This window comes from Quercus robur, chromosome 9 (assembly GCF_932294415.1).
Source record: "Quercus robur chromosome 9, dhQueRobu3.1, whole genome shotgun sequence".
Lineage (NCBI taxonomy): Eukaryota > Viridiplantae > Streptophyta > Magnoliopsida > Fagales > Fagaceae > Quercus > Quercus robur.
The window spans coordinates 40,964,462-40,989,357 of record NC_065542.1 but is presented as its reverse complement, the minus strand read 5'-3'; the positions used below and the strand labels follow the sequence as shown (position 1 = coordinate 40,989,357).

Here is a 24,896-nt window from a genome sequence, read left to right as displayed (position 1 = left end):
TGCCCCACTTAGCGATTCTCCCAGTGTAGTCGGCGCTGCGGAGGACTGATTTCAATGGAAGTTGGGTTAGCACAACAACTGTATGTGCTTGAAAATAGTGGGGAAGCTTCTTTGTAGCTTGCACGACAGCCAACATTGCCTTTTCGAGGGGGAGATACCGGGTCTCAGCCTCCTGTAGCGACTTGCTTACGTAGTACACGGGCCGTTGCGTGCCGTTGTCCTCTCGGATCAGTACTAGGCTGACTGCATGATCGGCGACTGCGATGTACGCATAGAGTACCTCATCGGTCTCGGGGCTGGACATGATCGGAGGTCGGGCGAGGTATTCCTTGAGCTGTTGGAAAGCCATGTCACACTCCTCAGTCCACTCGAAACCCTTCCACTTGTGCAATAAGAGGAAAAAAGGTCGGCATCGATCCGCCGAGCGGGAGATGAAACGGTTCAAAGCTGCTATCATGCCGGTAAGCTTCTGGACTTCTTTGGGATTCTGAGGCGGTTTCATACTATGAATGGCCCTTATTTGGTCAGGGTTAACTTCGATCCCCCGGTGGGTTACCATGTAGCCAAGGAATTTTCCCGACCCCACTCCAAATGAACACTTGGATGCGTTCAGTCGCAGCCTGTACCTTCTCAGGATGTGAAACACCTCGTCAAGGTCCCTGATGTGGTCGGTCTCCGATTTGCTCTTTACAACCATATCATCTATATACACCTCGACAGTTTTTCCCATCTGTCGTTCAAACATCCTAGTCATCATCCTTTGATAGGTCGAACCGGCATTCTTCAGGCCAAAAGGCATCACCTTGTAATGATAATTGCCAATTGGGGTGACAAAGGCAGTTTTTTCCTGGTCTTCCGTGGCCAAGGATATCTGATGGTAGCCCTGGAAAGCGTCCAAAAAACTCACTCGGGGATGCCCGACGGTTGCGTCGACCAGTCGGTCTATTCGCGGCATTGGGAAAGGATCCTTCGGGCAAGCCTTATTTAAGTCCGTGAAGTCCACACAGACTCGCCATTTCCCGCTCTTCTTCTTCACCACGACTGTGTTCGCCAGCCATTCGGGGTAGAAGACTTCCTTGATAGCCCCAGCTCTTTTCAATTTCGCCACCTCTTCCCTCACAGCGTCTGCATGCTCCCTTGACGGGCGCCGAGGGGGCTGCTTCTTTGGGGTAATAGCTGGGTTAACGTTAAGGTGATGGCGTATTAGGTCTGAGTCAACCCCAGGGGCTTCATAAGGATCCCAAGCGAATACATCCTCATTTCGACGCAGAAAATCAATTAGCGCCGACTTCTCCTGTGCTGGTAGCTCTGAGCCAATCTGGAAAAACCTTTCGGGGTCTGATCCGACGAGCACTTTCTCTAGCTCTTCACAACTCACCTCCAGGTCCGGTCCTTCATTACCTGCAACTCGGACCGGGGCTTTTGATTGCTATAAGGTATTCCCGGTTGAAGTGGAAGGCGCGTCGCTTAATTGTCGAGCAATGGCCGATACCATGCAATGCCTGGCCATTCCTTGATCCCCCACTATCTCTTTGATTCGGCCCTCTAAGGGATACTTCACCTTCTGGTGCAGGGTAGATGACACAGCCCCTAGCGTATGAAGCCATGGCCGTGCCACGATAGCCGTGTAGGGTGAGTATGCGTCCACCACAATGAAATCCACTTCCACTATTTCTATGTCTGTTTGCACAGGCAATCTGATCATGCCCTTAGGGATGATGATTTTTCCCTCAAAGCTAAGCAGAGGAGTGTTATATGGCGACAGGTCCTCCTGCTTTAAATTCAGCCCTTTATATAGGTCCGGGTACATCACTTCCACGGCGCTGCCCTGATCAACTAACACCCTCCTCACGTCATAACCTCCTATTCTGAGTGTCACGACTAGGGCGTCGTCATGGGGCTGAATAGTTCCCTCTTTGTCCTCTTCCGTGAATCCAATTAATGGCACTCTCCCTCTAGCCCTCTTGGATTCCTTTTCGCCTGACTCTGTCGGGAACCTACCTACTGACATTACTCTGAATGGGCCGGAACCGGTTCTCCCAGGTGCGGCAAGAATGACATTTATCGTGCCGATGGGTGGCCTCAAGGTACTTTGCCTGGTATCGACATTTGACTGCTCAGGACGTTGCAACAGATGCCCTAACTTTCCTTCTCGGACGAGTCGATCCACATAGTTCTTCAGATTCCTACATTCGTCTGTGACATGGCCGGGCTCTTGGTGATACGCACAATATAGGTTCTGATTGCGTTTTGAGGGGTCACCTGCCATCCTATTTGGCCATTGAAAATAGGGTTCGTGCTTTATTTTTTCCATGATCACGTGTAATGGCTCTCGGAACACAGCGTGGACTACCTGAGCCCCTGTAGATCCCGACTGTTCTGCATAATCTCTTCTCGGCTTATTACTGTTACTGAAGCGGTCCGACCTGAAGTCCCTTCTCTCCTGGGGGACAAACTTCGCCTTTCCCTTCCCGGTTTGCTGGTCCTCCTCGACCCTCTTATACTTATCTATCCTGTCCATAAGTTGCCGCACGCTGGTTGCTGGCTTCCCTGTGAGAGACTTTCTCAAGCCATGCTCTGTTGGCAAGCCCCTTTTAAAGGCACTGATGGCGACGTCATCGTGACTCCCCTCTACCTCGTTGTGCACCTCCCAGTATCTGTCCGAGTAGGCCTTTAACGTCTCTCCTTCTCGCATGGACAGAGATAAAAGGGAATCGAGGGGCCGAGGGACTCTAGTGCTGGTGATGAAGCGGGAGCCAAAGGCCTGCGTCAATTGTTTGAAGGAGTCTATAGAGTTTGGTGGGAGGGCATCAAACCATCTCATGGCCAGGGGCCCCAGGCTGGAGGGGAACACTTTACACATTAACGCCTCGTCCCTGGAATGAACGGCCATCCTCTGGTTGAACTGGCTCACGTGCTCCACTGGGTCAGTTCGACCATTGTACAGGCTAAACGTTGGCTGATTAAATTGCCGAGGGAGCACCGCCCGCTCTATCCTACGGGTAAATGGCGACTGGGAGATTCGATCCAGGGCCTTGCTCATGGCGTCATTGACTAAGCCTTGGTAAGGTGGGCTTTTGCGGCCGCGTTTGTGAGGCCTCTCTTCCTCATAGGAGAACGTCTCGCTCGGGGGGGTCCTCCTCCTTCGTCTGTATTCATCATCCTCACCACTGCTAGTATCCGAAATGGGCAAAGGACGTTTTTGTTGGGCTCGCCGCAGCCTTTTCTTCAAATCCTCAATCTCTTGCTGCAGAGCCTTCTGCTCGTTGTGCTGGCGGGATGCATGGTCTTTCCCTTTCGAGCGACTTTTACTCGTGTGAGCGGTGTTCACACTGCCCTCTCGTTAATCATTTTGGTCTTTTGCTCGTTCAAGGTTTACAAAGTTGTCCTGTCGTTGAGATTCAGTACGTCCGGTTTGGCGCGGACCTGATCCTTCCATCCCTTGCTGTTTCACTTGTTGAGACACAAGTTCTTCCCACAGACGGCGCCAATTGTAGGGTGACGAATTTGGGGCTCAGGCCCAACAGGTGGGAGATCCTGGCCCAAAAGTCCCTCAACAATGAATTTGTAGAGAGCGGGTTATAGAACTAGGTCTTTGACAGGAGAAAATGAAGTTACGACCAAGCCATGCAACCTAGTTGGACGTAGGGATATTCCTTAGAGTTTTTGGAGTAAAGGTCCCTGAGGCTGTTCTTGCTGCTTCTCTCTCTTTTCTCCTTCTTTATCCTTTCTTCTCTCCGCCATGCGATCCCCCTTCCATGGGGATCTCCTTTCCTTATATAGCTCCCTTCCTGAGATCATGTCCCTACACTTGTCAGTCATCCGATCCTCCACTCGAGTGCCTGTTCCATAAGTCATTCTCCCTCCTTTCTGTGAGTTGCAGTGGCCAAGGTCACTCTGCGTTCCTGTCCCTTCCACATTAATGCGGCTGGAAAAGTAGTTCCCTGGCATTTAATGCGGCAGTTGTGATTGTCCCTTCCTCCTTCCTGAGTGTTACGCATTGTTTCCGTGTACTGGGCGACCTTTCGCTAAGTATGGGGTGCAAATTGGATGCTTACTTGGTGAGTCCGAGGAGGTGTTCCTCCTCGGACCCCCCTTAGTAGGCCCGGCCCATCACTATTGGGACGGGGTATCCTACGCCCACGCCTTTTCTTCTTTATCGCGGCTGGGCTCGGTACATGAGTTATGGCCCAACATCAACTGACAGACTTTACCCACCACAATTATTTAAGCTAAAAAAAAGGGATTAAGAATTATGTTTGGAAGCAGAATTAATTTTAAAGTAATGCTACGTCCACAATATTTTTACAATAAATTTTATGCAAAAAACTGTTATTGGTGGGTAAAAAAATAATATTAGTATTTGGCCAAAATTAGAATCAGTAACAGCTTACTACATTAGATTTGTTATAAAATTATTTTGAAAATGTTGTGAATGTAGCAGCACTACTCTTATTTTTGTTGAACCCAAATTTTTGTAATTCGTAAGTCAAGGTGTTTAAAATTTTTATTAGGGTGGTCACAATAGGTTAGTTTAGCATATAATTTTTTTTGGCAAGTGTATATATATACTTTTTTTTTTCAAGTTAGGGTGGTCTTCTAACTGCCCTAATTTGCATGTAAAGCCACCACTAATTGAGATATCATTAGGTGTAATCTCATACTTACCAAATTTGAACTCATAATTTTTATGTTACTAAAACAATTGTGTCAAGTTTAATGTTGTACGTGCAAATTTTGGTGGAAGGGCATGGAATGCAATAATAAATATGTTAGCATGTGATGATGCCAAAAAATCACCAGTGAGCCACACAGTCCTTGCATGCTCAAAACAATATCTGCACAATAAAAAGAAAAGACCTAACAGAGAACACTGGTGTGGTGTCGGCCAAATACCCTCCGAATGTCAAGTTAGAACTTTTCACAACTCTAGAGTTCCAGAGTTAGGGTAAATTATGCGTACTTGTTTTCTAAGGGTCTTTGGGTTTTTATAGTGGCGTAGAACCGAATTCCCTTGACTTGCGTCACAAGTCTTTTCCTTATAGGGAAGATCTCCATTAATGAGCGTATATTCCAGAATCCTTCTTATGTTAGAATTCCACTCATATTAGGACTCTATAGACTAGGGTTAATTGTGAGGCGCAAGCCATTTCCCTTTAGAATTTTTTGGAGACCACATAATGATCAATTGAGTGCCACGTGGCCTTTATTTCCGTCCACCCTTTCGTCCGTTCACATAGGATCCGTCCACTACTAGCCTATTTGTCTAGCAGTCCATCCATCTAATCTGATCCGTCATCTCCAGTTTACTCCCTTTTCAGCATGGAAAGATCGGGATAGAACTCAACAGCCTAAATAGGCTGGTTGACTGCATTATGGCAATCTAGCATCTATATTCATCTAAAGTTAGAAGTAGCTAGCTGTGAAGTCAACTAATGAAGGGAGCTTCTCTAGTTTAGAAAAGTAATGAGAAGACCACAAATATCTCAAGGAAAGGAGCTTGTTACCTTTGTTGGAAAATTGCCACATATTCCTTTTGTGACTTGGAAATCTAATTGGGTTTTCTTGTTGAAGACTAAAAAATTATATTTGGTTATATTTTGGGCTTTTGTGCTGAAAAAAATGTATTTTTTAGACTGAAATGAAAGTTTATTCATTGCCAAATAAGTAATATATTTTTTATCCAACAAAAAATAAGAATTGAAGTCTTATAAATAGATAATGTTACAAAGAATTTGAAGGTTTTAGCTCAAGGGCCATACTTATGGGGAGAAGGAACAAATCATAAATTGGGCGAGAAACCAGAGAGAAAAAAGAGGAATTTTTGCTTAGAAGGAAGTTTAAGGAGAGAGACAAAAAGATTTGGGTTTTCTCTACAAAAGTTTTTGTAGAGCGCCTAAATCAATAAGAGTTTATGGAGTTTGAATTTATGTTCTGAATCGAGAAAAAGAAAAATGTCTGTGTGTGTGAGACCAAAAAAAAAAAAAAAATCCAAACAGATTTTTATGAAACCAACATGAAGAACCTACCCACAGGCCACAGCCAAGTAATGATAAATAAGCAACATAGCCAAACAAGCAAGATATAACATATGGAAACAAGAAACAAGCAATTAAACACAAGAATTAAAAAGAATTTAGCACAAGAAAAAAGCCAATTTCACTTGAATATAAAGGAGCATACCAACATGTGAGAGAGGCTTAAAGGGATATGGGATTTGATTGTTGTTTCTTGAAAGAAAATTTTTTTTTTTTTTTCCTTTTTATTTTGTAGTCAATTTTCTTGAAAGAGTTTGGACTTAGGAGGTGTTTTTGGGTCTTTGGGAGAGAGGAAAATGGTTAAGTGAGCCAGAAATCGGGATCCTTACGCTGAATGGAGGGGGCTGCAATTTATAGGTGCAAAAAAAAAAAAAAACCTTCTTGTGGACCAGACAAGTATTATGGCTGCACCGCATACCAGGGCTGTGCCTAGTTCCCATACCCATTTTAATTCACTGTTTTGCCATTTTCAAGGTGTCATCTTTGAACACTTGCTTGGAGGACTTCTAGACCTCCAAATTGACAAATTTTGGTGTCCTTGGAAAGATTTCACATCCTACTTTCAAAAGCTTGGTGTAAGAATCAAAATGTTGTTCGCATTGGAATTTGATTGCTCAAAACCTTCTGCTTGCAGAAGTGACTTCTTCTGATTTTGTTGGATTGAATCCTGACAATTTGGAGATGCTTTGGTGATGTCATTTGAACTAGAATTTATGACCTATTTGGATGTTAAAAAAAGAGGGGGAGTAGAATAGAGGAAAGGAGAGTAGTTCAATTACCTTGCTTGGGAAGTTTTTTAAGGGAGGAGGGGGAGGGGTTTCAACTACCTCCAACCCCTCATTTTTAATTCCCCCAAATTGGAGAGATTTGGAGGGGGAGTAGAGAACATAAATTATTAAATATGTAAATTACCTAATTTACCCTTATTATATTAAAAAAATTACAAGGTATTTTAACGTAAAAAAAAAAAAAAAAAAAAAAAAAAAAAAAAACACTGTAACCACAATCTCTCTCAGCCAAAAATTTCTCTCAAGCTCTCTCAGCTTTGTAACCCACGATTTTCTCTCAAGCTCTCTCAGCTTACGCTGGCTCTCTCTCTCTCTCACAACTTCTTCACTCTTGGACTATCTTTCACTCTTCTCCCACACGCCTAGCAAAACTCTGTTTTAATTTCTGTTTCATGGGTTTCTTAAGTTGAATCAAATAAGTATGTTCTTAAAATTGTGATTTTATTGGGTAATTTCTTATTAATTGTGATTTTTTGGGGTAATAACATGTTATTTGTGGGTGGGTTTCTGATCTGAAGGCTTTTTTTCTTAAATTTTAAAGTTTCAAAGTATTGTTCATAACATATTTGATAAAGTGCTTGAGTGAGTCTAGATTGTGAACTTGCATAAATTTGTATATTTTGGCTATGAATCTGTGTTTCTTGTTTATTTTTATTGGGTAATTTCTTGTTTTTTGTGAATGGGTTTCTAATTTGGGTAATTTCTTCTTCTTTTTTTTTTTTTTTTTTTTTGTGAATGGGTTTCTGTTTTGGCTCCTCCTAAGCCCCAACCAAAATGGTACTCTCTCAGCCTTTTGATGTTCAAGTTTGAACTGGAAAATGGATCTAATTTATGTTTTTGGCATTTGGGTTTTGAGAAAACTATTAGCTTTTAGCTTGAAATCGTGTTTGCTTTCATTTTTCCCTGTTGTTTGGTTGCTGAGAAAATAGTAAAGGAGAATTTTTGTTTGTTTGTTTGTTGTTTATATGATGTTATTATGCTTACCCTTATGCTGGTTTAGCTTGAATCTGAGAAAATCTAAGTTACTGTGTGTGCTGTGCACCCACTTCAACACGCCGCCAGTCGCCTCATCTAGAGTCCATGGTTGTCAGTCGACTCCATGCTTCTATACTTAACTGTATCACTGGTATATCTCTCTCACTATGTGTGTTTAATTTGTGATCGGCAGTGTACTGCTACTGCTGAAGAGTGAAGAGTTAAGAGCAAAGACTAAAGCTAGACTTTTTAGTTCACAGCTTTTGTTTACTATGTGTTGTGTTATACAGCTGTATTGTACTATTGTTGAACTTTAGAAATATATCTTGCTGACTTTAATTTGTGGTTGTCTGCCTATGTCATTAAAAAAAAAAATAGTAAATAACTTGTGGTTGTCAATTTCTTAACATTTTGTGTTTAGAATTTATAATATATTACTGCGTAGTTGATTTCCTGTGGGCTGTTGCCATGTAGTCATGAGTGAATGTTATATATATATATATATATATATATATAAGAGGATGGAAATAGACTTTCTGGTTGGAAGAGCAAAAATCTCCCTTGGGCAGGGAGGGCAACACTTATAAAATCAGTAGCACAATACACCCTAGAGTGATAATTATTTTTAATCTCTTATATTACTCCATGGATGTTGTGGTCTTGATCTCACTCAGCATGGGTCAAGAATTATGATAACCGTTTATCTCTATCTAGAACTTTTGTCCCATCTCTATCACCAGGTTCTGGTGCACTATGGTCCCAACTCCCAATTTTGGTTGTGTTCATTTCACATAGAAGTCCCTTCTTGTAAAATGACTAAAGAATCCCTAATATGTTTGTTAACTTTTGTCAATTTTTAAGGTGGAAGAGTGGCTATCTAGAGTTACAAATGTGTCATTTCTTGTCTCCCTCCTAACCTAAATGCCATAGATTAGCTTTCAAAAGAGTTTGAATTTTTTTTTTTCTTCTGGATGAGGAGGAGACCAAAAGAGTAGTGCTTATTGATAGATAGTGTTTTGATAACTTTTTATCTTTTCTTGAAAGATCAAATAATGTGGTGATATTGCAAATAGTTAAAGTTTAATTAGTGTCGTATTTACATATTAATAAGTGGTTTAGGGACCCATTAAACTTTGGAACATTTGTAGGGTTGTTTCAACTTGATTTTTCAGTGCAACTATTATTCCATGCTTGCTTAGAAAATTCAAACCCTTATCATTGTTAGACTCTCTAACTCTAATTTTATTAGATGGATAGACAAGAGAATAAAAGGAGACATGTACTACCAATGCTCACAATCTCTTGAGCTTGCCTTCATTATTGCTGAGCGCCTAAGAAGGAGGAGGATCACATCACAGCAAGCTCTTGCCCTCTAGGCTTCTACAGTGAGGCTTTAAGAGCCCACCAATGTGCTCTTTTTCTTACGTTAATAGCAGTTATATTAGCATTAGCACTATCGGATTTTCAGTTATTTATGTTGTGTATTGTGTATATACTAAAAGGAAGAGTGATGGTTTGAGACACTATGAAAACACACTGGAATAAATGGATAACAATTTATTTATTCCATAAGAATATAAGATATGATTGCATTTTATTCTTGGTTGTGTGGTCCGACCAAATAGTACAGTCAAAAGTTATTTCAAAGCTTATTATTTCAGATTTTTCTTATTTGAGATATCATTCAATTGATTCTAAAAATAAAGAATAGATTTTTTTTATTAACCAAAACTCTTATGCTTCAATGTCATTGTGAGCCCTTGCCATAGTATTCAACCTGGTGGGATGGCTGTGATTATTGAAATAGTCAAAATTCAATATTTTGTTGATTTTTTCAATAAACAAACAAACCAAACATTTTTTTTCTTATTTTAATTATTATCAATTAAGGATGGTTTTTTTTTAGTATAATAAAAAAGTAGAAAAAATATTTAATCATAGACTAATGTTGATTATTTAAGTCACATAAAAAAAATTATCAAAAAAAAATATTCTAACAAATTAATCATAGACCAATGTTACAAGTCCATTTTCAAATAGGGGTAAATTTGTCTATTTTAATAATTTCTTCTCCTCTCCATCCTAATTTTAAAACATCCAAACAAGGGGAAGGGCTAATTACTCCCTTCCCCCCTTACTAATTTTAAAAACATCCAAACAAGGTGGAGGGGAATCATTCCCCTCTACTCTCCTCCCTCTTTAAACTTCCAAGCAGGCCATTAGAGAAAAATTCCTCCAAAGTACAAGATATCATGGTCTAATTTTCATGGCATGTGTCAAATTTGCGCTCAAAGTAGGCACCTCGGGCTAATTTTGTGCATAGAGTGGGATTTTCCCAAGCTTTCCATCAACTTTCCCGGACTTAGTTCTCGGCCTCCCAACCTCGGATTGGCCCACATAACATTTGGTTGGCCTACTTGTAAAAGGTATTAGCCACTTGATTGCATTTTTTCCAAAAATCTCATTCTTCATATTTGAGGAATTCTCTTGACTTGGAATATTTGTGATTCGAATAGAAACTACCAAGATGTAGGTTTCTACTATACTTTTCGATGACATCTTACTTGTTCCAATCGAACTTCGTTTGATCAAGATTTGATCATGACAACATCAATTGATGATGATTTGATCGTCAGTTGATTATGATCGTCCAGATGAAGCTGTTCCTCGCCAGATCAATCTTCTGCAACCCGTGGACGAACGAAAGGAAGTAGTTCGCCGGCGTTGTGCCTGCAAAAGGGTCTCCGATGCCAAAGTTAGAAAGATTGACAAAGGAGAACAATGGGAGTAATTTGCTAGAGTGTTTTCTTACCCTGCCCCTTTCGGGGTTTAGCTTTTTTATATGTGTGCTTGCAGGTCCTTTCTTCTAGCCGTTGGTGGAGTCTTGATGGAGGCTTTAATCTAGCCTAGTAACGTCTTTGCTGGGTGTTAATGATGAGCTGCCATTCCCAACAGTCTGAAGGTTGATTAATGTCTTGTAACCGTTCCGCGAAGAGTGGGAACGAGTGTTCGGATGTTTGAGCGACGACCTTCTCTCTCTGGACGATTTTATCAAGATCGTCCCTATCTTGCCTTGTATGGACGATTACCATTTTGGTTGGGCGCATCAGCTGCCCCCCTATTCCATGGTCGTCCATCATTTGGACGATTATAGGAATACGAAGAGATTGTTATGACCATTATTTTTGATTTATTTATTTTTCAGTAATGGCGCTTGGAGTTCTGCTCCGCATTGATTGCGTAGTGGCGGCTGTGATTCCTCTTAGCGCCACGTGTTTGATTTCTACTGGTAGGAGTGCCTCGTTTCCGGTGAGTGTCTTTTCAGTTTTCCCGCACTTTCCAAGGCAGAAACCTTTGATCTCTTTTGGCTTTTCCTTTTTCCATTCCTCCATTGTCTGTGCAGTTGATCTTTCCTACGCGTATTTTGCTCCTCAACTCCTCAGTTTTCTTCCTAACTTCCAGGTACGCCCACCCCATTTACGCTTTTCTTTCCTTTTCAGTTTTTCCTTGCATTTGTGTCACTTAAATTCTTTTCCCTTTCTATACTGGTTTCTCTTCTCACTGAGTGGTGGAGTTAGTTTTTTTTTTTCTTTTTTTTTTTCTTTAATGGTGGACACTTTCGAAGTTAGGCGTAGCTTCCCTTCCGTAGCCTTTCTCCTTGCCCGCCTAGGTTCCTTGGTAGAGTTTTCTGGTGACCTATTGGGTGCGCCTTCCCTCGCCGGTTCGTACCCAGTAGTGGAGGAATTTGTTAATAGGGAATCTGGGCTAGGTTCGGCGTTGGGTGTTTTATACCCCTTTCTGTTGGAGTCTCAAGCTTGGTTCCGGTCTATTAGAGGGCAACTAAGAGAGGAAAATATGGGTTTAGAAGAAGGGTTAGGTGATTTAGAAAGGGGTTCGTCCTCAAATGTGGTCGAGGAAGAGGCCGGGATCGTTGCTATAACCACCACTCCTTCCCGTGCTCCTTCGTCCTCCCATTCCCCTGTTCCGGCGACGGCCCGTCGATTTCATGCCCTGAAGGAAAATTGCTCCTTAAAAGTTGAGGTTTTTAGTAAATTTAAGGACAGATTCCAATTTCCAGAGGGAACTAAGGCTCGTCTACCCAGGAAGGGCGAAAAGGCTTGTGCCTTTGCCCAAGGAGAAGTTTGCTTTTATGAGGCTGCTTTTTCGTGTGGCCTCCGATTCCCCGTCCATCCATTCATAATGGAGCTTCTTTACCATTTTAACCTTGCACCGGGGCAACTTATGCCTAACTCCTGGAGAATAGTGATTAGTTGCATGGTGATCTGGACGACCATTGCTGACGGGGATATGATCTCAGTTAATGAGTTTGCCTACTTATATCGTCTGAAAGAGTCCAGAGAATTTAGGTACTACGAGTTCGTCCCTTGGACTAGGAAGGCCCGTCTGGTAGCTGACCTTCCGTCGTCCTTTCGCTACTGGAAATCAAGATACTTCTTTGTATCTGGGGACGGTTGGGAAACGTTGCCTGACGATCTGTGGGGGAATGTACCTAGGTTGCTACGACGATAGGAGACCCCGTTGATTGGTGCGTGTTCCCCAATGTTGTTGGCCCTTTTTTTTTTATTTTTTTTTTATTTTTAGCTTCTGTGTCTTGACGTCATCCTTTGCAGTGAAAGACCGTCCGGAGCTAGAGGCCAAGTTTGCAAAGCGAGTGCAGGCTGCTCTCGAATACGCAAGGACGATAGAAGATTTTGGTGAGCTGATTGATCTGCAAACCTTGGCTCGTCACTGCCTTGGACCAGAACCTTCACTTTACGTTCTCAGTACCCTTGACCGTGAAGAGAGAAAACGTAAGTTGCACTTCACGCTTTTTCTTCGTGTTTATCTGCATTCTTTTTATTCGTCCTTACGTCTTTTTTATTCGTCCTTACACCTCTTTTATTCATCCTTGATATCATTTGGGTAGAAATGACGTCGAAATTCAACAAGGAGATGTATGATAAAATCAAGGGCAAAAAGAATGAGCCCCTTTCCAGCATAGGCCAGAAGAGGCTGAGGATCACAGATAGGGAGAAGGAGAAAGAGGTAGTGGAGAGAGGGTCGTCCACACCTACCCTTGATCTGGAGGAGGGTCTAGCTGCCTCTCCTGGTATTTCAATTGAGGAGGTCACTCGTCCTTCGAAGAAGCAGAAGGCTGCTAACAAGGGGAAAGGGAAGGTCGATGCCAGCGTTTGGTCAGACGCAAGGACGGCCATGGACCGTGCCACCGAGCTTTTTACCCCTGGTGAGATGAGGGAAGTCACGAGCATTCCTTCACACGAGATGGTGAGCCGCCACGTTCATAAACTTGTGCAGGTGAATCATCATATACCCTGTCCTTTTCCTCGTTTTTACCTGCCTGACCATTTTTGTTGTTTTTCATTGAGCTAATTTTTATTAACTCTGTATTCGTCCATAGGTGTTGGGGGAGACCATGCACATCACCACTCAATATCTCGCGAATGAGGAGAAGGCCGTCGTGGCCAACTCGAAGGTAGAAGCTTTGGAGGCCGAGACTTCTGGTTTGCGGAAGGATTTGATCACGACTATGGACTCTCTTAACGTTTCCAAGGAGCAAGTCCGTGTGCTGACGGAGCAGCTGGACGTTGAGAGACAATCCGTGAAGCAGAAGGACGAACTGCTAGCGGCAGCTGCTCAGAAGATGAAAGTTGCAGTGGCCAAGGCCGTCACTGCTTTCCAATCCACTGAAGAATACAACACCATTCTCTTCCAGTGGTACTTTAAAGGGTTCGAGCTGCTGTGAAGGTATTTGGTCAAGCATGGTCCTGCCGTAAGCCTTGATGATCTAGACTTTGAAGCCATTGATAAGGAGATTGAGGAGGACGAGGCGGCTCAAGCAGGAGCGTTTACTGGTGTTGAACCACCTCAGGCCAACCAGGACGATGATACTGCCCCTCCAGCTTAATTTGCTTTTAAGAAAATTTCTCTTCTTCTTTTTTTATTTTTTTTTATTTTTATGCACCAAGTCCAGAACAACTATTGTTTGGATGCCCCTCCTGTTTTTGGGGCCCCCTATTTTTGTTTCTAGAACAAATTTAACTTTATGTTTGATTTTATAAATGTCTGTGTTTGGGTTTGCTCTTTTGATTTTGGAAGTGTTTCCTATAACCTGACTTTTTGGTCGTCTTGTATGGACGAGATTATGTTGATCAACTTGAAGGGTTTTTGCCCTTCTGTACAGACGATATCATGTTGTGTGATGCGCATGGACATCAAGGAAATTTAGCTTTAGAGGCGACGTGCATTTCTTAAGGAACTTTTGTCGTCGTGATGTTTCGATGTAATTCGTTCAAAGAATTTTGCCGTCATTAATCTTTTTCAGAGACGACGTAATGGGAGTTTATGATTTTTATCGCCATTAAGCTTTTTTAGGGACGATGTACATCCACTAAGGGATTTTATCGTCACTAAGCTTTTTAGGGACGATGCACCTCCATTTAAGGAATTTTATCGTCATTAAGCTTTTTAGGGACGATGTACATCCCTTTAAGGAATTTTATCGTCATTAAGCTTTTTAGGGATGATGTACATCCAGTTAAGGAATTTTATCGTCATTAAGCTTTTTAGGGACGATGTACATCCATTTAAGGAATTTTATTGTCATTAAGCTTTTTAGGGACGATGTACATCCCTTTAAGGAATTTTATCGTCATTAAGCTTTTTAGGGACGATGTACATCCAGTTAAGGAATTTTATCGTCATTAAGCTTTTTAGGGACGATGTACATCCATTTAAGGAATTTTATCGTCATTAAGCTTTTTAGGGACGATGTACATCCATTTAAGGAATTTTATCGTCATTAAGCCTTTTAGGGGACGATCGCCTGTGCTTATCTTTGGAAACAGTGGTGAATGATTTGCTCAATAACATTCAAGGGATGCTGGATAATACTTATAACTCGAACAATTGCTTACATAAGATAGAAGTATCAAATTGGTTTTACAATGAAGTTTATGGTTCCTTTTCGTAATACCTCTTTAGATGCTCAACGTTCCATGGACGAGGTAGTCTTTTCCCTTCTGAATCCTCCAGGTGGTAGCTGCCCTGACGCGAATAATGGACGACTCTGTAGGGTCCTTCCCAGGACGGTCCCAACTTACCATGTGCTGGGTCCTTTGTGGTAGGGGTGACTTTTCTAAGGATGAGGCCACCAATGTTGAATCTTCTTAGCTTCACTCTTTGATTATAGTATTCTGCTATCTTTTGCTGGTACTTTGCCATTTTCTCAGCTGCCTGATCTCTGATCTCGTCCAGGCTGTCTAAGTTTTCCTTCAATTGGTTCTCATTAGTTTGTTCGTCAAAAAATTCCCTCCTCAAGCTTGTGAGACCAACTTCGACTGGTATGACTGCTTCTGTGCCATATGTCAGACTGAACGGTGTTTCTCCAGTTGGTGTCCACGCTGTCGTCCTGTATGCCTATAGGGCGCTTGGCAGTTCTTCAAGCCACATTCCTTTTGCCCCCACCAACCGGGACTTGATGATCTTCAGCAGGGTCCGGTTGGTTACTTCCGTCTGTCCATTGGCCTGGGGATGCCCTGGTGATGAATACTTATTTTTGATGCCTAAGCTCGAGCAAAATGACCTGAAGCTTTGGCTGTCAAATTGACGACCGTTGTCTGATATGATCGTCCTTGGTATACCAAACCTGCAAACAATATTTTTCCAAACAAAATTTTGTACCTTTGCTTCGGTGATTGTTGCCAGAGCTTCTGCCTCCACCCATTTTGTGAAGTAGTCGATGGCGACGAGCAGAAACTTCACCTGTCTCTTTCCCTGAGGTAAGGGACCCATGATGTCGATCCCCCATTGTGCGAATGGCCAGGGAGATGATATTGTGGTCATCTTCTCCCCGGGGATTCTTTGAACATTCCCATATCTTTGGCAGCTGTCACACGTCCTCACAAAGTCAGCTGCGTCTTGTTGCATTGTTGGCCAAAAGTAGCCAGCTCTCAGGATATTTCTGGCGAGGGATTTTGCCCCCGTGTGATCTCCGCAGATCCCACCATGCACTTCTTCAAGGATGTACCTGGCTTCCTCCTTTTCAACACATCTCAAATACGGTTGGGAGTAGCCTCTTTTGTAGAGTTCATCATTAAGTATCGTAAATCTGGCTGCTCGTCTCCTGACCTTTTTAGCTTCCTCTGGATCGTCCGGTAGTCGTCCTTCTTGAAGGAATGTGACTATCGGGCTCGTCCATCCATGGTCTGTGTGGACGGAGGAAATCTGAAGTTCCAGTATGCTGGGATGGTTCTGTTCTTCCATCTTCCAATCGGACCTCTTACCTCCGCTGTCCGTTGAGGCACTTCGGGCCACCTCATTAGCTTCTGTGTTCTGATCTCTGGGGATCTGGACGAACTCTGCGTAATTGAAGGAACTGATCAACTGGTTTGTCAGCTTGAGGTATTTCTGCATCCTTGCCTCCTTTGCCTCGTACTCCCCCCTTACTTGTCCAATGACGAGTTGGGAATCGCTCCTGAGCACAACATTCTCAGCTCCTAGTGCTCGAGCTACTCTTAATCCTGCCAGTAGTGCCTCATATTCTGCTTCATTGTTGGTCACCGGGAACTTAAGTTGGACTCCATACTTGATGACATTCTTTTCGGGAGAAGTGAGGACGATGCCAGCTCCGCCTCCGTGTTGAGTGGACGATCCGTCAGTATTAACCGTCCAGATGTTCTCTACGTTTTCAGGGACGGTGAACTCTGCTATAAAATCTGCCAGTGCTTGCGCTTTTATCGCCACCCTTGGACGATATTTTATGTCGAACTGGCTGAGCTCGACTGCCCACTGCACCATTTTTCCTGCTGCTTCGGGTTTGTTCATTGCCTTTTTAATGGGCTGATCCATCATCACGACGATGGGATTGGCTTGAAAATATGGACGGAGTTTCCTTGAGGCCATAATCAGGGCGAAGGTGATCTTCTCCATACGTGGGTACCTTGCCTCGGCGCCCTGGAAGGCCTGGCTAACGTAATACACAGGAAGTTGTAAACCACCATCTTCTCTAATCAATGCCGCGCTGACAGCCGTGATTGAGATGGCTAAGTACAGGAATAGCTCTTCACCTTCTTTGGATGGGCTCAGGAGGGGCGGGTTGCTAAGATAACTTTTTAGCTCTTGGAAGGCCGCTTCGCATTCCTCTGTCCATGAAAACGCTTTCTTCAAAGTCTTGAAGAATGGAAGGCATTTGTTCGTTGCCTTCGAGACGAACCGGTTGAGGGCCGCAATTCTCCCTGTTAGGGACTGCACTTCTTTGACCGTCCTGGGTGAAGACATTTCCAGGATGGCCCTGACCTTTTCGGGATTTGCTTCAATCCCTCTCTGCGACACTACAAACCCGAGAAACTTTCCCGAGGAAACCCCAAAGACACATTTGGACGGGTTTAGTTTCATGCTATACCGTTTGAGAGTATTGAACATCTCTCTGAGGTCGTCCAGATGGTTTTCTTCTTCCTTGCTCTTGACGAGCATATCGTCAACGTAAACCTCCACATTTCTCCCGATTTGCTTCTCGAACATCTGGTTTACCAATCTTTGATAGGTGGCCCCTGCATTTTTGAGCCCAAAAGGCATGACTCGATAGCAGTAAAGTCTCTGGCTGGTGATAAAGGCGGTCTTTTCTTGGTCTTCTTCGGCCATTTGTAACTGGTTATATCCTGAAAACGCGTCCATAAATGTGAGAAGTTTGTGTCCTGCTGTGGAGTCTACTAGCTGGTCGATTCTGGGCAGCGGGAAGCTATCTTTTGGGCATGCTTGGTTCAGGTCTGTGAAGTTGACACACATCCTCCACTTCCCATTTGACTTTTTTACCATGACTACGTTGGCCAACCATTCTGGATAGTGAACTTCTCGGATAAATCTTGCTGCAAGCAACTTATTTACCTCGTCCATCACTGCCTTATTTCGCTCGGGAGCAAAGACTCTCCTTTTCTGCTGGACAGGTTTCTTTTCGGGATCAACATTCAGATGATGCTGGATGAGGCTTGCTGGGATTCCTGGCATATCCTTGTGGCTCCAGGCGAAAATGTCGAGGTTGCTCTTCAGAAAGCTGACGATTTCGTCTTTCGTCTTTTGGCTCATGCTCGTCCCTATTTGGGTCGTCCTTGGAGGGTTCCCTTCAGCCAGATCTACCGTTTCAAGTTTCTCCATAATCTCTGGTGTCTTCTCCTCAATTGTCCACGTATGGTTTTCCTTTGAGGCCAGGACGGCATGGTAGCATTCCCTGGCCAGCACCTGATCACCCTTAATCTCCCCGATTCCATGTTCTGTTGGGAACTTCACCTTTAAGCAGTAGATGGAGATAGCAGCCTTCCAACGATTAAGCATTGGTCTGCCAATGATCACATTGTAGGACGAGGGTGAGTCTACTATTAGAAAATTGTGCTGGTTGGTTACCTGAAGGGGGTATGACCCGGCTGTTACTGTTAACGTCGTGATTCCTCTGGGGTACACTTTGTCTCCGCTGAAGCTGACTAGGGGAGACTCAAAAGGACGAAGTCTTTTTGGGTCCAGCTTTAGTTGTTGGAAAGCAGGAAGATAGATTATATCTGCTGAACTTCCGCTGTCGACCAGGACTCTTCGCGTGTTGAACCCCTCGATCATGATCATAATGACGAGCGGATCATCATGGGGCTGCTTCACACTTCTGGCATCCTCCTCAGAGAAATGCAAGTCTTCACTGGTGCGTCTTTGCTTTGACGGTGGTACACTGTGGACGCTGTTTACCTGTCTTTAGTATGACTTCCTGAGAGACCTGAATGATCCTCTGACGGTTGGTCCCCCGGCGATGGTTTTTATTTCCCCTAGCGCATTCTGTGGACGAGGTTGGGGGCGATCTTCATCTCTTCGTGCATTCACTGGCTGGCTTTTCTGTCCGTACCTGCCGAAATCCCCCCTTTTTACATACTGTTGTAGCTTCCCATTACGGATGAGCTCTTCAATCTGCTCTTTTAGGTCCCTGCAGTCTTCCGTGTGGTGCCCATGATCTTTATGGAAACGGCAGTATTTCCTCTTATCACGTAATCCAGGTGCTGAATGGAGTGGTTTTGGCCACTTTAGGGATGGTTCGTCCCTTATTTCTGTTAGAATTTGATCTACGGGCATCACCAGCGGGGTGAACTTTGATGGACGAGGGTTTTTATCATCTCTCCTTCGATTCCCATCGTCATTCCTCCTGTCAGTCCGTTCTCGTTTTAGCCCTCTTCGATCGTCCTCCTTTTCCTTCTTCTTTTCCCTACTCTTATTTGCTCCATCAATAGCTGCCAGAGCTTCCTCCGCGGTCATGTACTTCTGACCCTTTAACAGTGCCTCGGCCATCGTCTTAGGGGGGTTCTTTGCCAAGAATGCTACAAAATCCCTGGACTTCAATCCTGCCTTGAAGGTTGTGAGATGTACCTTGTCATCTGTCTCATCTATTTCCAACATTCCTCGGGTGAAGCGTGTCACGTAGGACCTCAGTGGTTCCTTCTCTCCTTGTTTGATGGTAAGTAAGTGGTCGGCAGTTCTCTTTGGTCGCTGCCCCCCCACGAAGTGACGGACAAAGGAGTTGCTCAACTATTCGAAATTGTCGATGGACGATGTTGGCAACTTGTTGAACCATTCCCTGGCTGCTCCTTTGAGGATCGTAGGGAATGAGCGACAGAAGATCTCGTCAGGCGGCTGTTGGAGGCCTAAGGTCGTCCTGAAGGTATTCAGGTGATCCAAGGGGTCTTTCAGCCCGTCGAAAGGTTCTAGCTGTGGTAGACGGAATTTGGAGGGTACAGGGCACTCCTGGACAGCTATGGTAAAGGGCGAATCCGTCTTCCGGACGATTCTCTCCAAACTTTGGTCCGTCTTTCCTTTTATGGCGTTTCTTAGTTCGTCCATCTCTTTCCTCATTTCTCTCAATAGGTCCGAACTTGCTTCCTCCGGAGTACTTGTCCACCTTCTGTTGCTGTCTTCATCGTCTCCCCTATCTGCACGATTGCTTTCCTGTAGTAGTCGTTGTTTCATTTCTTGGTTCTGTCTTGTGAGTTCTTCCACGGTTGCTGACAGCGACTGGATTTGTAAGGCCAGCGCAGCAGGATCTGGGTTTGTACTGGATTCCATTTGGACTGGGGACAGATTACGTTTTGAATCGTCGTTTCCCACAGACGGCGCCAAACTGATGATGATTTGATCGTCAGTTGATTATGATCGTCCAGATGAAGCTGTTCCTCGCCAGATCAATCTTCTGCAACCCGTGGACGAACGAAAGGAAGTAGTTCGCCGGCGTTGTGCCTGCAAAAGGGTCTCCGATGCCAAAGTTAGAAAGATTGACAAAGGAGAACAATGGGAGTAATTTGCTAGAGTGTTTTCTTACCCTGCCCCTTTCGGGGTTTAGCTTTTTTATATGTGTGCTTGCAGGTCCTTTCTTCTAGCCGTTGGTGGAGTCTTGATGGAGGCTTTAATCTAGCCTAGTAACGTCTTTGCTGGGTGTTAATGATGAGCTGCCATTCCCAACAGTCTGAAGGTTGATTAATGTCTTGTAACCGTTCCGCGAAGAGTGGGAACGAGTGTTCGGATGTTTGAGCGACGACCTTCTCTCTCTGGACGATTTTATCAAGATCATCCCTATCTTGCCTTGTATGGACGATTACCATTTTGGTCGGGCGCATCATCAATGATTAATACTTGGTAAAAATTTCTAAGTGTTGGGTAACATTTTGATACTTTCATGGTATCTTACTCGTTTTAGCTATGATCTGGATCCGTGAGAAGTCAATATTTTAAAAGAAATTTAATTTCTTTAAATATTAGCATGAATTCATTCCAAATTTCCAATCAAATGGTTAGAATTTTGGTCAAATTATGGTCAAATATGGGTTGACCTAACTGTGGTCAAACTTAAAAAAAATGTTTGAAAATATGGACTTTGGTGTAAAATGATAGAATTTGGTGGTCAAGTGAAATCTTGAATTCATTTGAACATTGGTCAACTCAATTAAAGTTTGGAAAACAAAGGGCATTTTGGTCATTTCAACTTTTGGTTCACAAAATTAATTATTTCAACATTCGAGTGAGCCAAATTAAATTATTTATGGCATTCCCATAATTCTACTGTTGAGAATGTGATTTATGGAATTTTTGAAATTAAACTAAGATTTTTGCATGTAAAGCAAGGGTGGAGAAAATACAGTATCAACAATCTCATCTCGCACACATTTTCTTAAAGTCACATTCCCTAAGGTATTTTCGAGATCTTGACATCTTGTACTCAAACTCAAGTTGATCTCTCTAAATTTTTCTGTGTTTGAGGGGGCTATTAGAAATTTAGAATATGAGACAAACTCATTCGTGTGTACATTGTACTATTGCAATATGCTAGATTAACTTGCCTTTAATATAGACCCCACCTATACAGTTTTTTTTTTTTTTTTTTTTGGTTTTTATGAATATTCAATCATATAATCTTTTACATATCTATATATATAATAATAGATAAATCTGAAAGAAACTTAAATTAGAATTCCAAATTAGAGTTCTAATTTTGCGCCACATGTCTTATTTAATCTAAATTTTTAAATTTTTGTGTTAAGTGAGTTAATTCAATGTCAAAATTAGATTTCAATTAAAGTTTAATTTTGCAATATGTGTCCTATCTAATCTAAGTTTTTTAATTTTTATACTAAATGAGTTAATTTAGTGTAAAAAATCAAGAGTCTAATATAAGTAAACCATAAAAAATAAAAAATAAAAAAATTAAACACATAATTTTTGAATGATTTTATATTTATGAGCCTTTTTTTTGTAGAACTATAAACAATTCAAGTTTATAAGTTATATATATATATATATATATTAATAAGTAAAGCTGAGAAAAAATTCAATTAGATTTTAAATTGGAATTCAATTAGAGTCTAATTTTACACCACGTGTCTCATCCAATCAAAAATTTTAAAATTTTGAACCAAGTTGGTTAGTTCAATGTAAAATTTGAATTTCAATTAGAATTTAATTTTACGGCACATATTCCATTTAATCGAAGTATTTTTAAATTTTTTAACCAAGTTAGTTAGTTCAGTGTAAAAATTGGATTTCAATTAGAGTTTAATTTTATGGCACATGTTCCATCTAATCGAAATTTTTTTAATTTTTATGCCAAATGAGTTAATTTAGAGTAAAAAACAAGGAGTCCAATATAAATAAACTATAATATATATATATATATATATATATATATAATCATATGTCTAACACTATATATGAAATTAGAGGAAGAGAGAGTTTGAATGATTTTATATTTATGAGCCATTTTTTTATAACTAAAAACAATTCATTTGGCACAAAAATTATATATATATATATATATATATTTATTTATTTATTTATTTATATTAATAGGTAAAGTTTAGAAAAAATTCAATTAGATTCTACAATTGAAGTCCAATCTTGCATCATATGTCCTAAATTATTTATTTTTAGAAAGAATTTTATTTCTTAATTTTGTAATCAAATGTGGGTTCATATCATAAATATCCATTCAAGTGAGCTATTGGGTCCGTTTGGATTGAGCTTATTTTTGCTGAAACTGAAAACACTGTAGCAAAATAATTTTTAAATGTGTGAATAGTGCTGTGGGACCCATTTTTAATGAAAAAGTTGATAAAAAGTGGAGTTTGTGGGACCCGTGAACAGTGCACAAGTGCACTGTTCATAACTGACCGGGTCAAAAGTTGCAGCTGGGGAGAAAAAAAAAGAAGGAAATGCATAAGAAAACGCAGACGGGCTATCCAAACCCAGCCATTGTGTATAAAAATCAAAAAGTCTAGAATTAATTAATATAAAAATATTTTAAAAATGGAAAATTTACATTTTCTACTTACAATCACTTCACATATTTCGGTATCATTAAAAAAAAAAAGGTCGTAAATAAAGCAATGAACATAAACCTCAAGATCCACAAACGAATGCTTTGCACATTTTGTAACATCCAACAAATACCAATTTATCCCCTTAATGTCTCAACAAAATTCACTCACAAACTTTGAAAAGAACGAATTTACACTTGAATCAACATAGAAAAATGAAACAAATACATAAGCAAATCATACAAAAAAGTTTTAACAGTCACACTAATAAACCTATAATATATATTTAGTTCACAAACTTACAATTTTTCCTTATCTCACCCTGACTTCCTGTAAGCACATCAGTGTAACCCATTTTTACCATAGCTGCCCCAAACTTAAAAGCCCATGCTTGACCGTGCCTTGCATTATTTCTAACCATTTCAACTGTTGAAGTGCTGCTCAAAAGAGATTGATCAGAGGTCAATAAGCCATGGTGGTTCTTCAAATTTTTATAGTACTTATTATCAAGCCTATATGGTGTAAGTACATCAAGAGGTACTGTTGGACCATTGCCATTATTAGCATTTTTTGGACACTTGGTCTTTAAGTCTCTAGCAAATATGGGATCCATTGAAGGGTCTTGTAGATTTGTTTCACTGAAATCGTATAATCGCTTTGAGAAAGAAGAACAATTTGACCTTCCAATGGAATGTGCCCCAGAAAGTGTCACCATTTCATCAAGACTAAGTCCTTTTTGTGCGAATCTCTCTTTGAGTTGCTGAGCATTGAATGTTGGTCGTGGAAGATTTTGATCGGGCTCATCTTTACGTGATACCCTGCCATCACGGCGTCCTGATGGCACCATGTAACTTATGCCTCCAACTTTGTAAGCACTGTCACGAGCAGCAAATGCAACAATGTCTGCGCATGAGACTGTTTGTGGGCATTGAGCTTCAAGTTCAACCTTTGCTTCAAATATCACTTCAAAGCCTCTTAAGCTTGGATTGTTGGCTGGATTGTCCTTCTCAGCTTGATTTCCAGGGGTTGAATCAAGTAGGACAGAAGCATCACAACCCTGGCATAGATAACATGTACAATATTTAACTCCACATCTTAGTAATTAAGTTGCTTATAAGGTATATTCGGAGAAAAAAAAAAAAAAAAGCAAAAGGGACTACAAATTTAGGTACAGTTTCTGTTAAACATATTACAAGTTAATGGGTGTTGCAAAGAGCTAATTAACATACCCTGACAAAACAGTCATGAAAATGCATTCTGATGAGGCCAGCAGCTAGGCCAGGGTTACTTGACACAGCTTTGTTCACAGTGTTTCTCACAATGGTCTCTGCAGAAGGACAAGTTGATTGATAGAAACCCACTTTGAGTGATGGCATCGCCAGTGACATTGACCCCATCATAGACATAGTAACAAAGAAAACCAAGCAAAATTTGATTGTTGCCATAGTTACTCTACAACCCAAATACTGCAATACTCTAATGAGGGAATGAATAAGACTAAGAGTAAAGAGCAGAGAAAGAACAGTTAAAGAAGAATATTATAAGCAAGACGGAGATGAAGATAAAGGTTGTTGTTAGCCAAGTATTTATAGGAATGAAGTTAGTGAAGATGGGACTGGCAGTTTTACTCTGTAAACCAAAACGTGTATTGCTGCATAGAAGAAAGACTTGAAGCTGTCTAAGTTTGAGGGTTTCCATGGTAACAAAGAGGAAACAGTCCTCTTTGGCTCACTCCAACATACAGTAGCTTATTTTACAAGATCTTCCATCCTATTAGCCCATTAGAAATTGAGTAGGTAGTGAAGCATTTATGTTCTTTGACTGTTAGGGATGTCAACTTGGCAGTGGGGAGGGTAAGAAGGTACAATAATGTATGTATGTATATACCCCCACAGACATGCATCTACTGCAGACTAGGTCAATGAGCTCAATTTTCTGTATCTTTGTATAGTTTTTCATTATATTTTAAGATCTTGATTAGGACAAAGGAAATGGATGGGAGTGAAGTACTGAAAGGGATGGTGGATCCCACCATGATTCATTTATTCTACTGTTTGATAGTTTTTCAAGCACGTGAAAGGTAAGAAATTAGGGAAATGATCATTGTCCTCAATAATTAAGAGAAAAAAAAAAAAAAAATTTGTTCCTAATTTTTTTTATTCGATTGTAGGTGTCATCCCTATTTAAAAAGGGAAGAAATAAAATATAAGAGATTCAATAGTTAAAAATATATATTTTTTCATTTT

At 41.5% G+C, this 24,896-nt stretch overlaps 3 protein-coding genes across 3 annotated transcripts; all 3 read right to left on the bottom strand.

Moving 5' to 3' along the window:
- Nucleotides 1–1,429: 1,429 nt before the first annotated feature.
- On the bottom strand, nucleotides 1,430–2,011 carry LOC126701043 (uncharacterized). Its single transcript, XM_050399189.1, has one exon. It carries the CDS (start codon nucleotides 2,009–2,011, stop codon nucleotides 1,430–1,432), a length of 582 nt encoding a protein of 193 aa, XP_050255146.1.
- A 12,762-nt stretch (nucleotides 2,012–14,773) lies between these two features.
- Nucleotides 14,774–19,246, bottom strand: LOC126701042 (uncharacterized). Its single transcript, XM_050399188.1, has 3 exons — nucleotides 18,576–19,246; nucleotides 15,503–18,530; nucleotides 14,774–15,238 (listed from the first exon to the last, which is right to left on the bottom strand). The coding sequence occupies exons 1-3, from the start codon at nucleotides 19,244–19,246 to the stop codon at nucleotides 14,774–14,776; spliced, it is 4,164 nt and encodes a 1,387-aa protein (XP_050255145.1).
- A 3,484-nt stretch (nucleotides 19,247–22,730) lies between these two features.
- Nucleotides 22,731–24,181, bottom strand: LOC126698379 (peroxidase 5-like). The gene is made up of 2 exons (XM_050395547.1): nucleotides 23,880–24,181; nucleotides 22,731–23,707 (listed from the first exon to the last, which is right to left on the bottom strand). The coding sequence occupies exons 1-2, from the start codon at nucleotides 24,093–24,095 to the stop codon at nucleotides 22,937–22,939; spliced, it is 987 nt and encodes a 328-aa protein (XP_050251504.1). The 5' UTR covers nucleotides 24,096–24,181; the 3' UTR covers nucleotides 22,731–22,936.
- Between the last annotated feature and the right edge of the window lie 715 nt (nucleotides 24,182–24,896).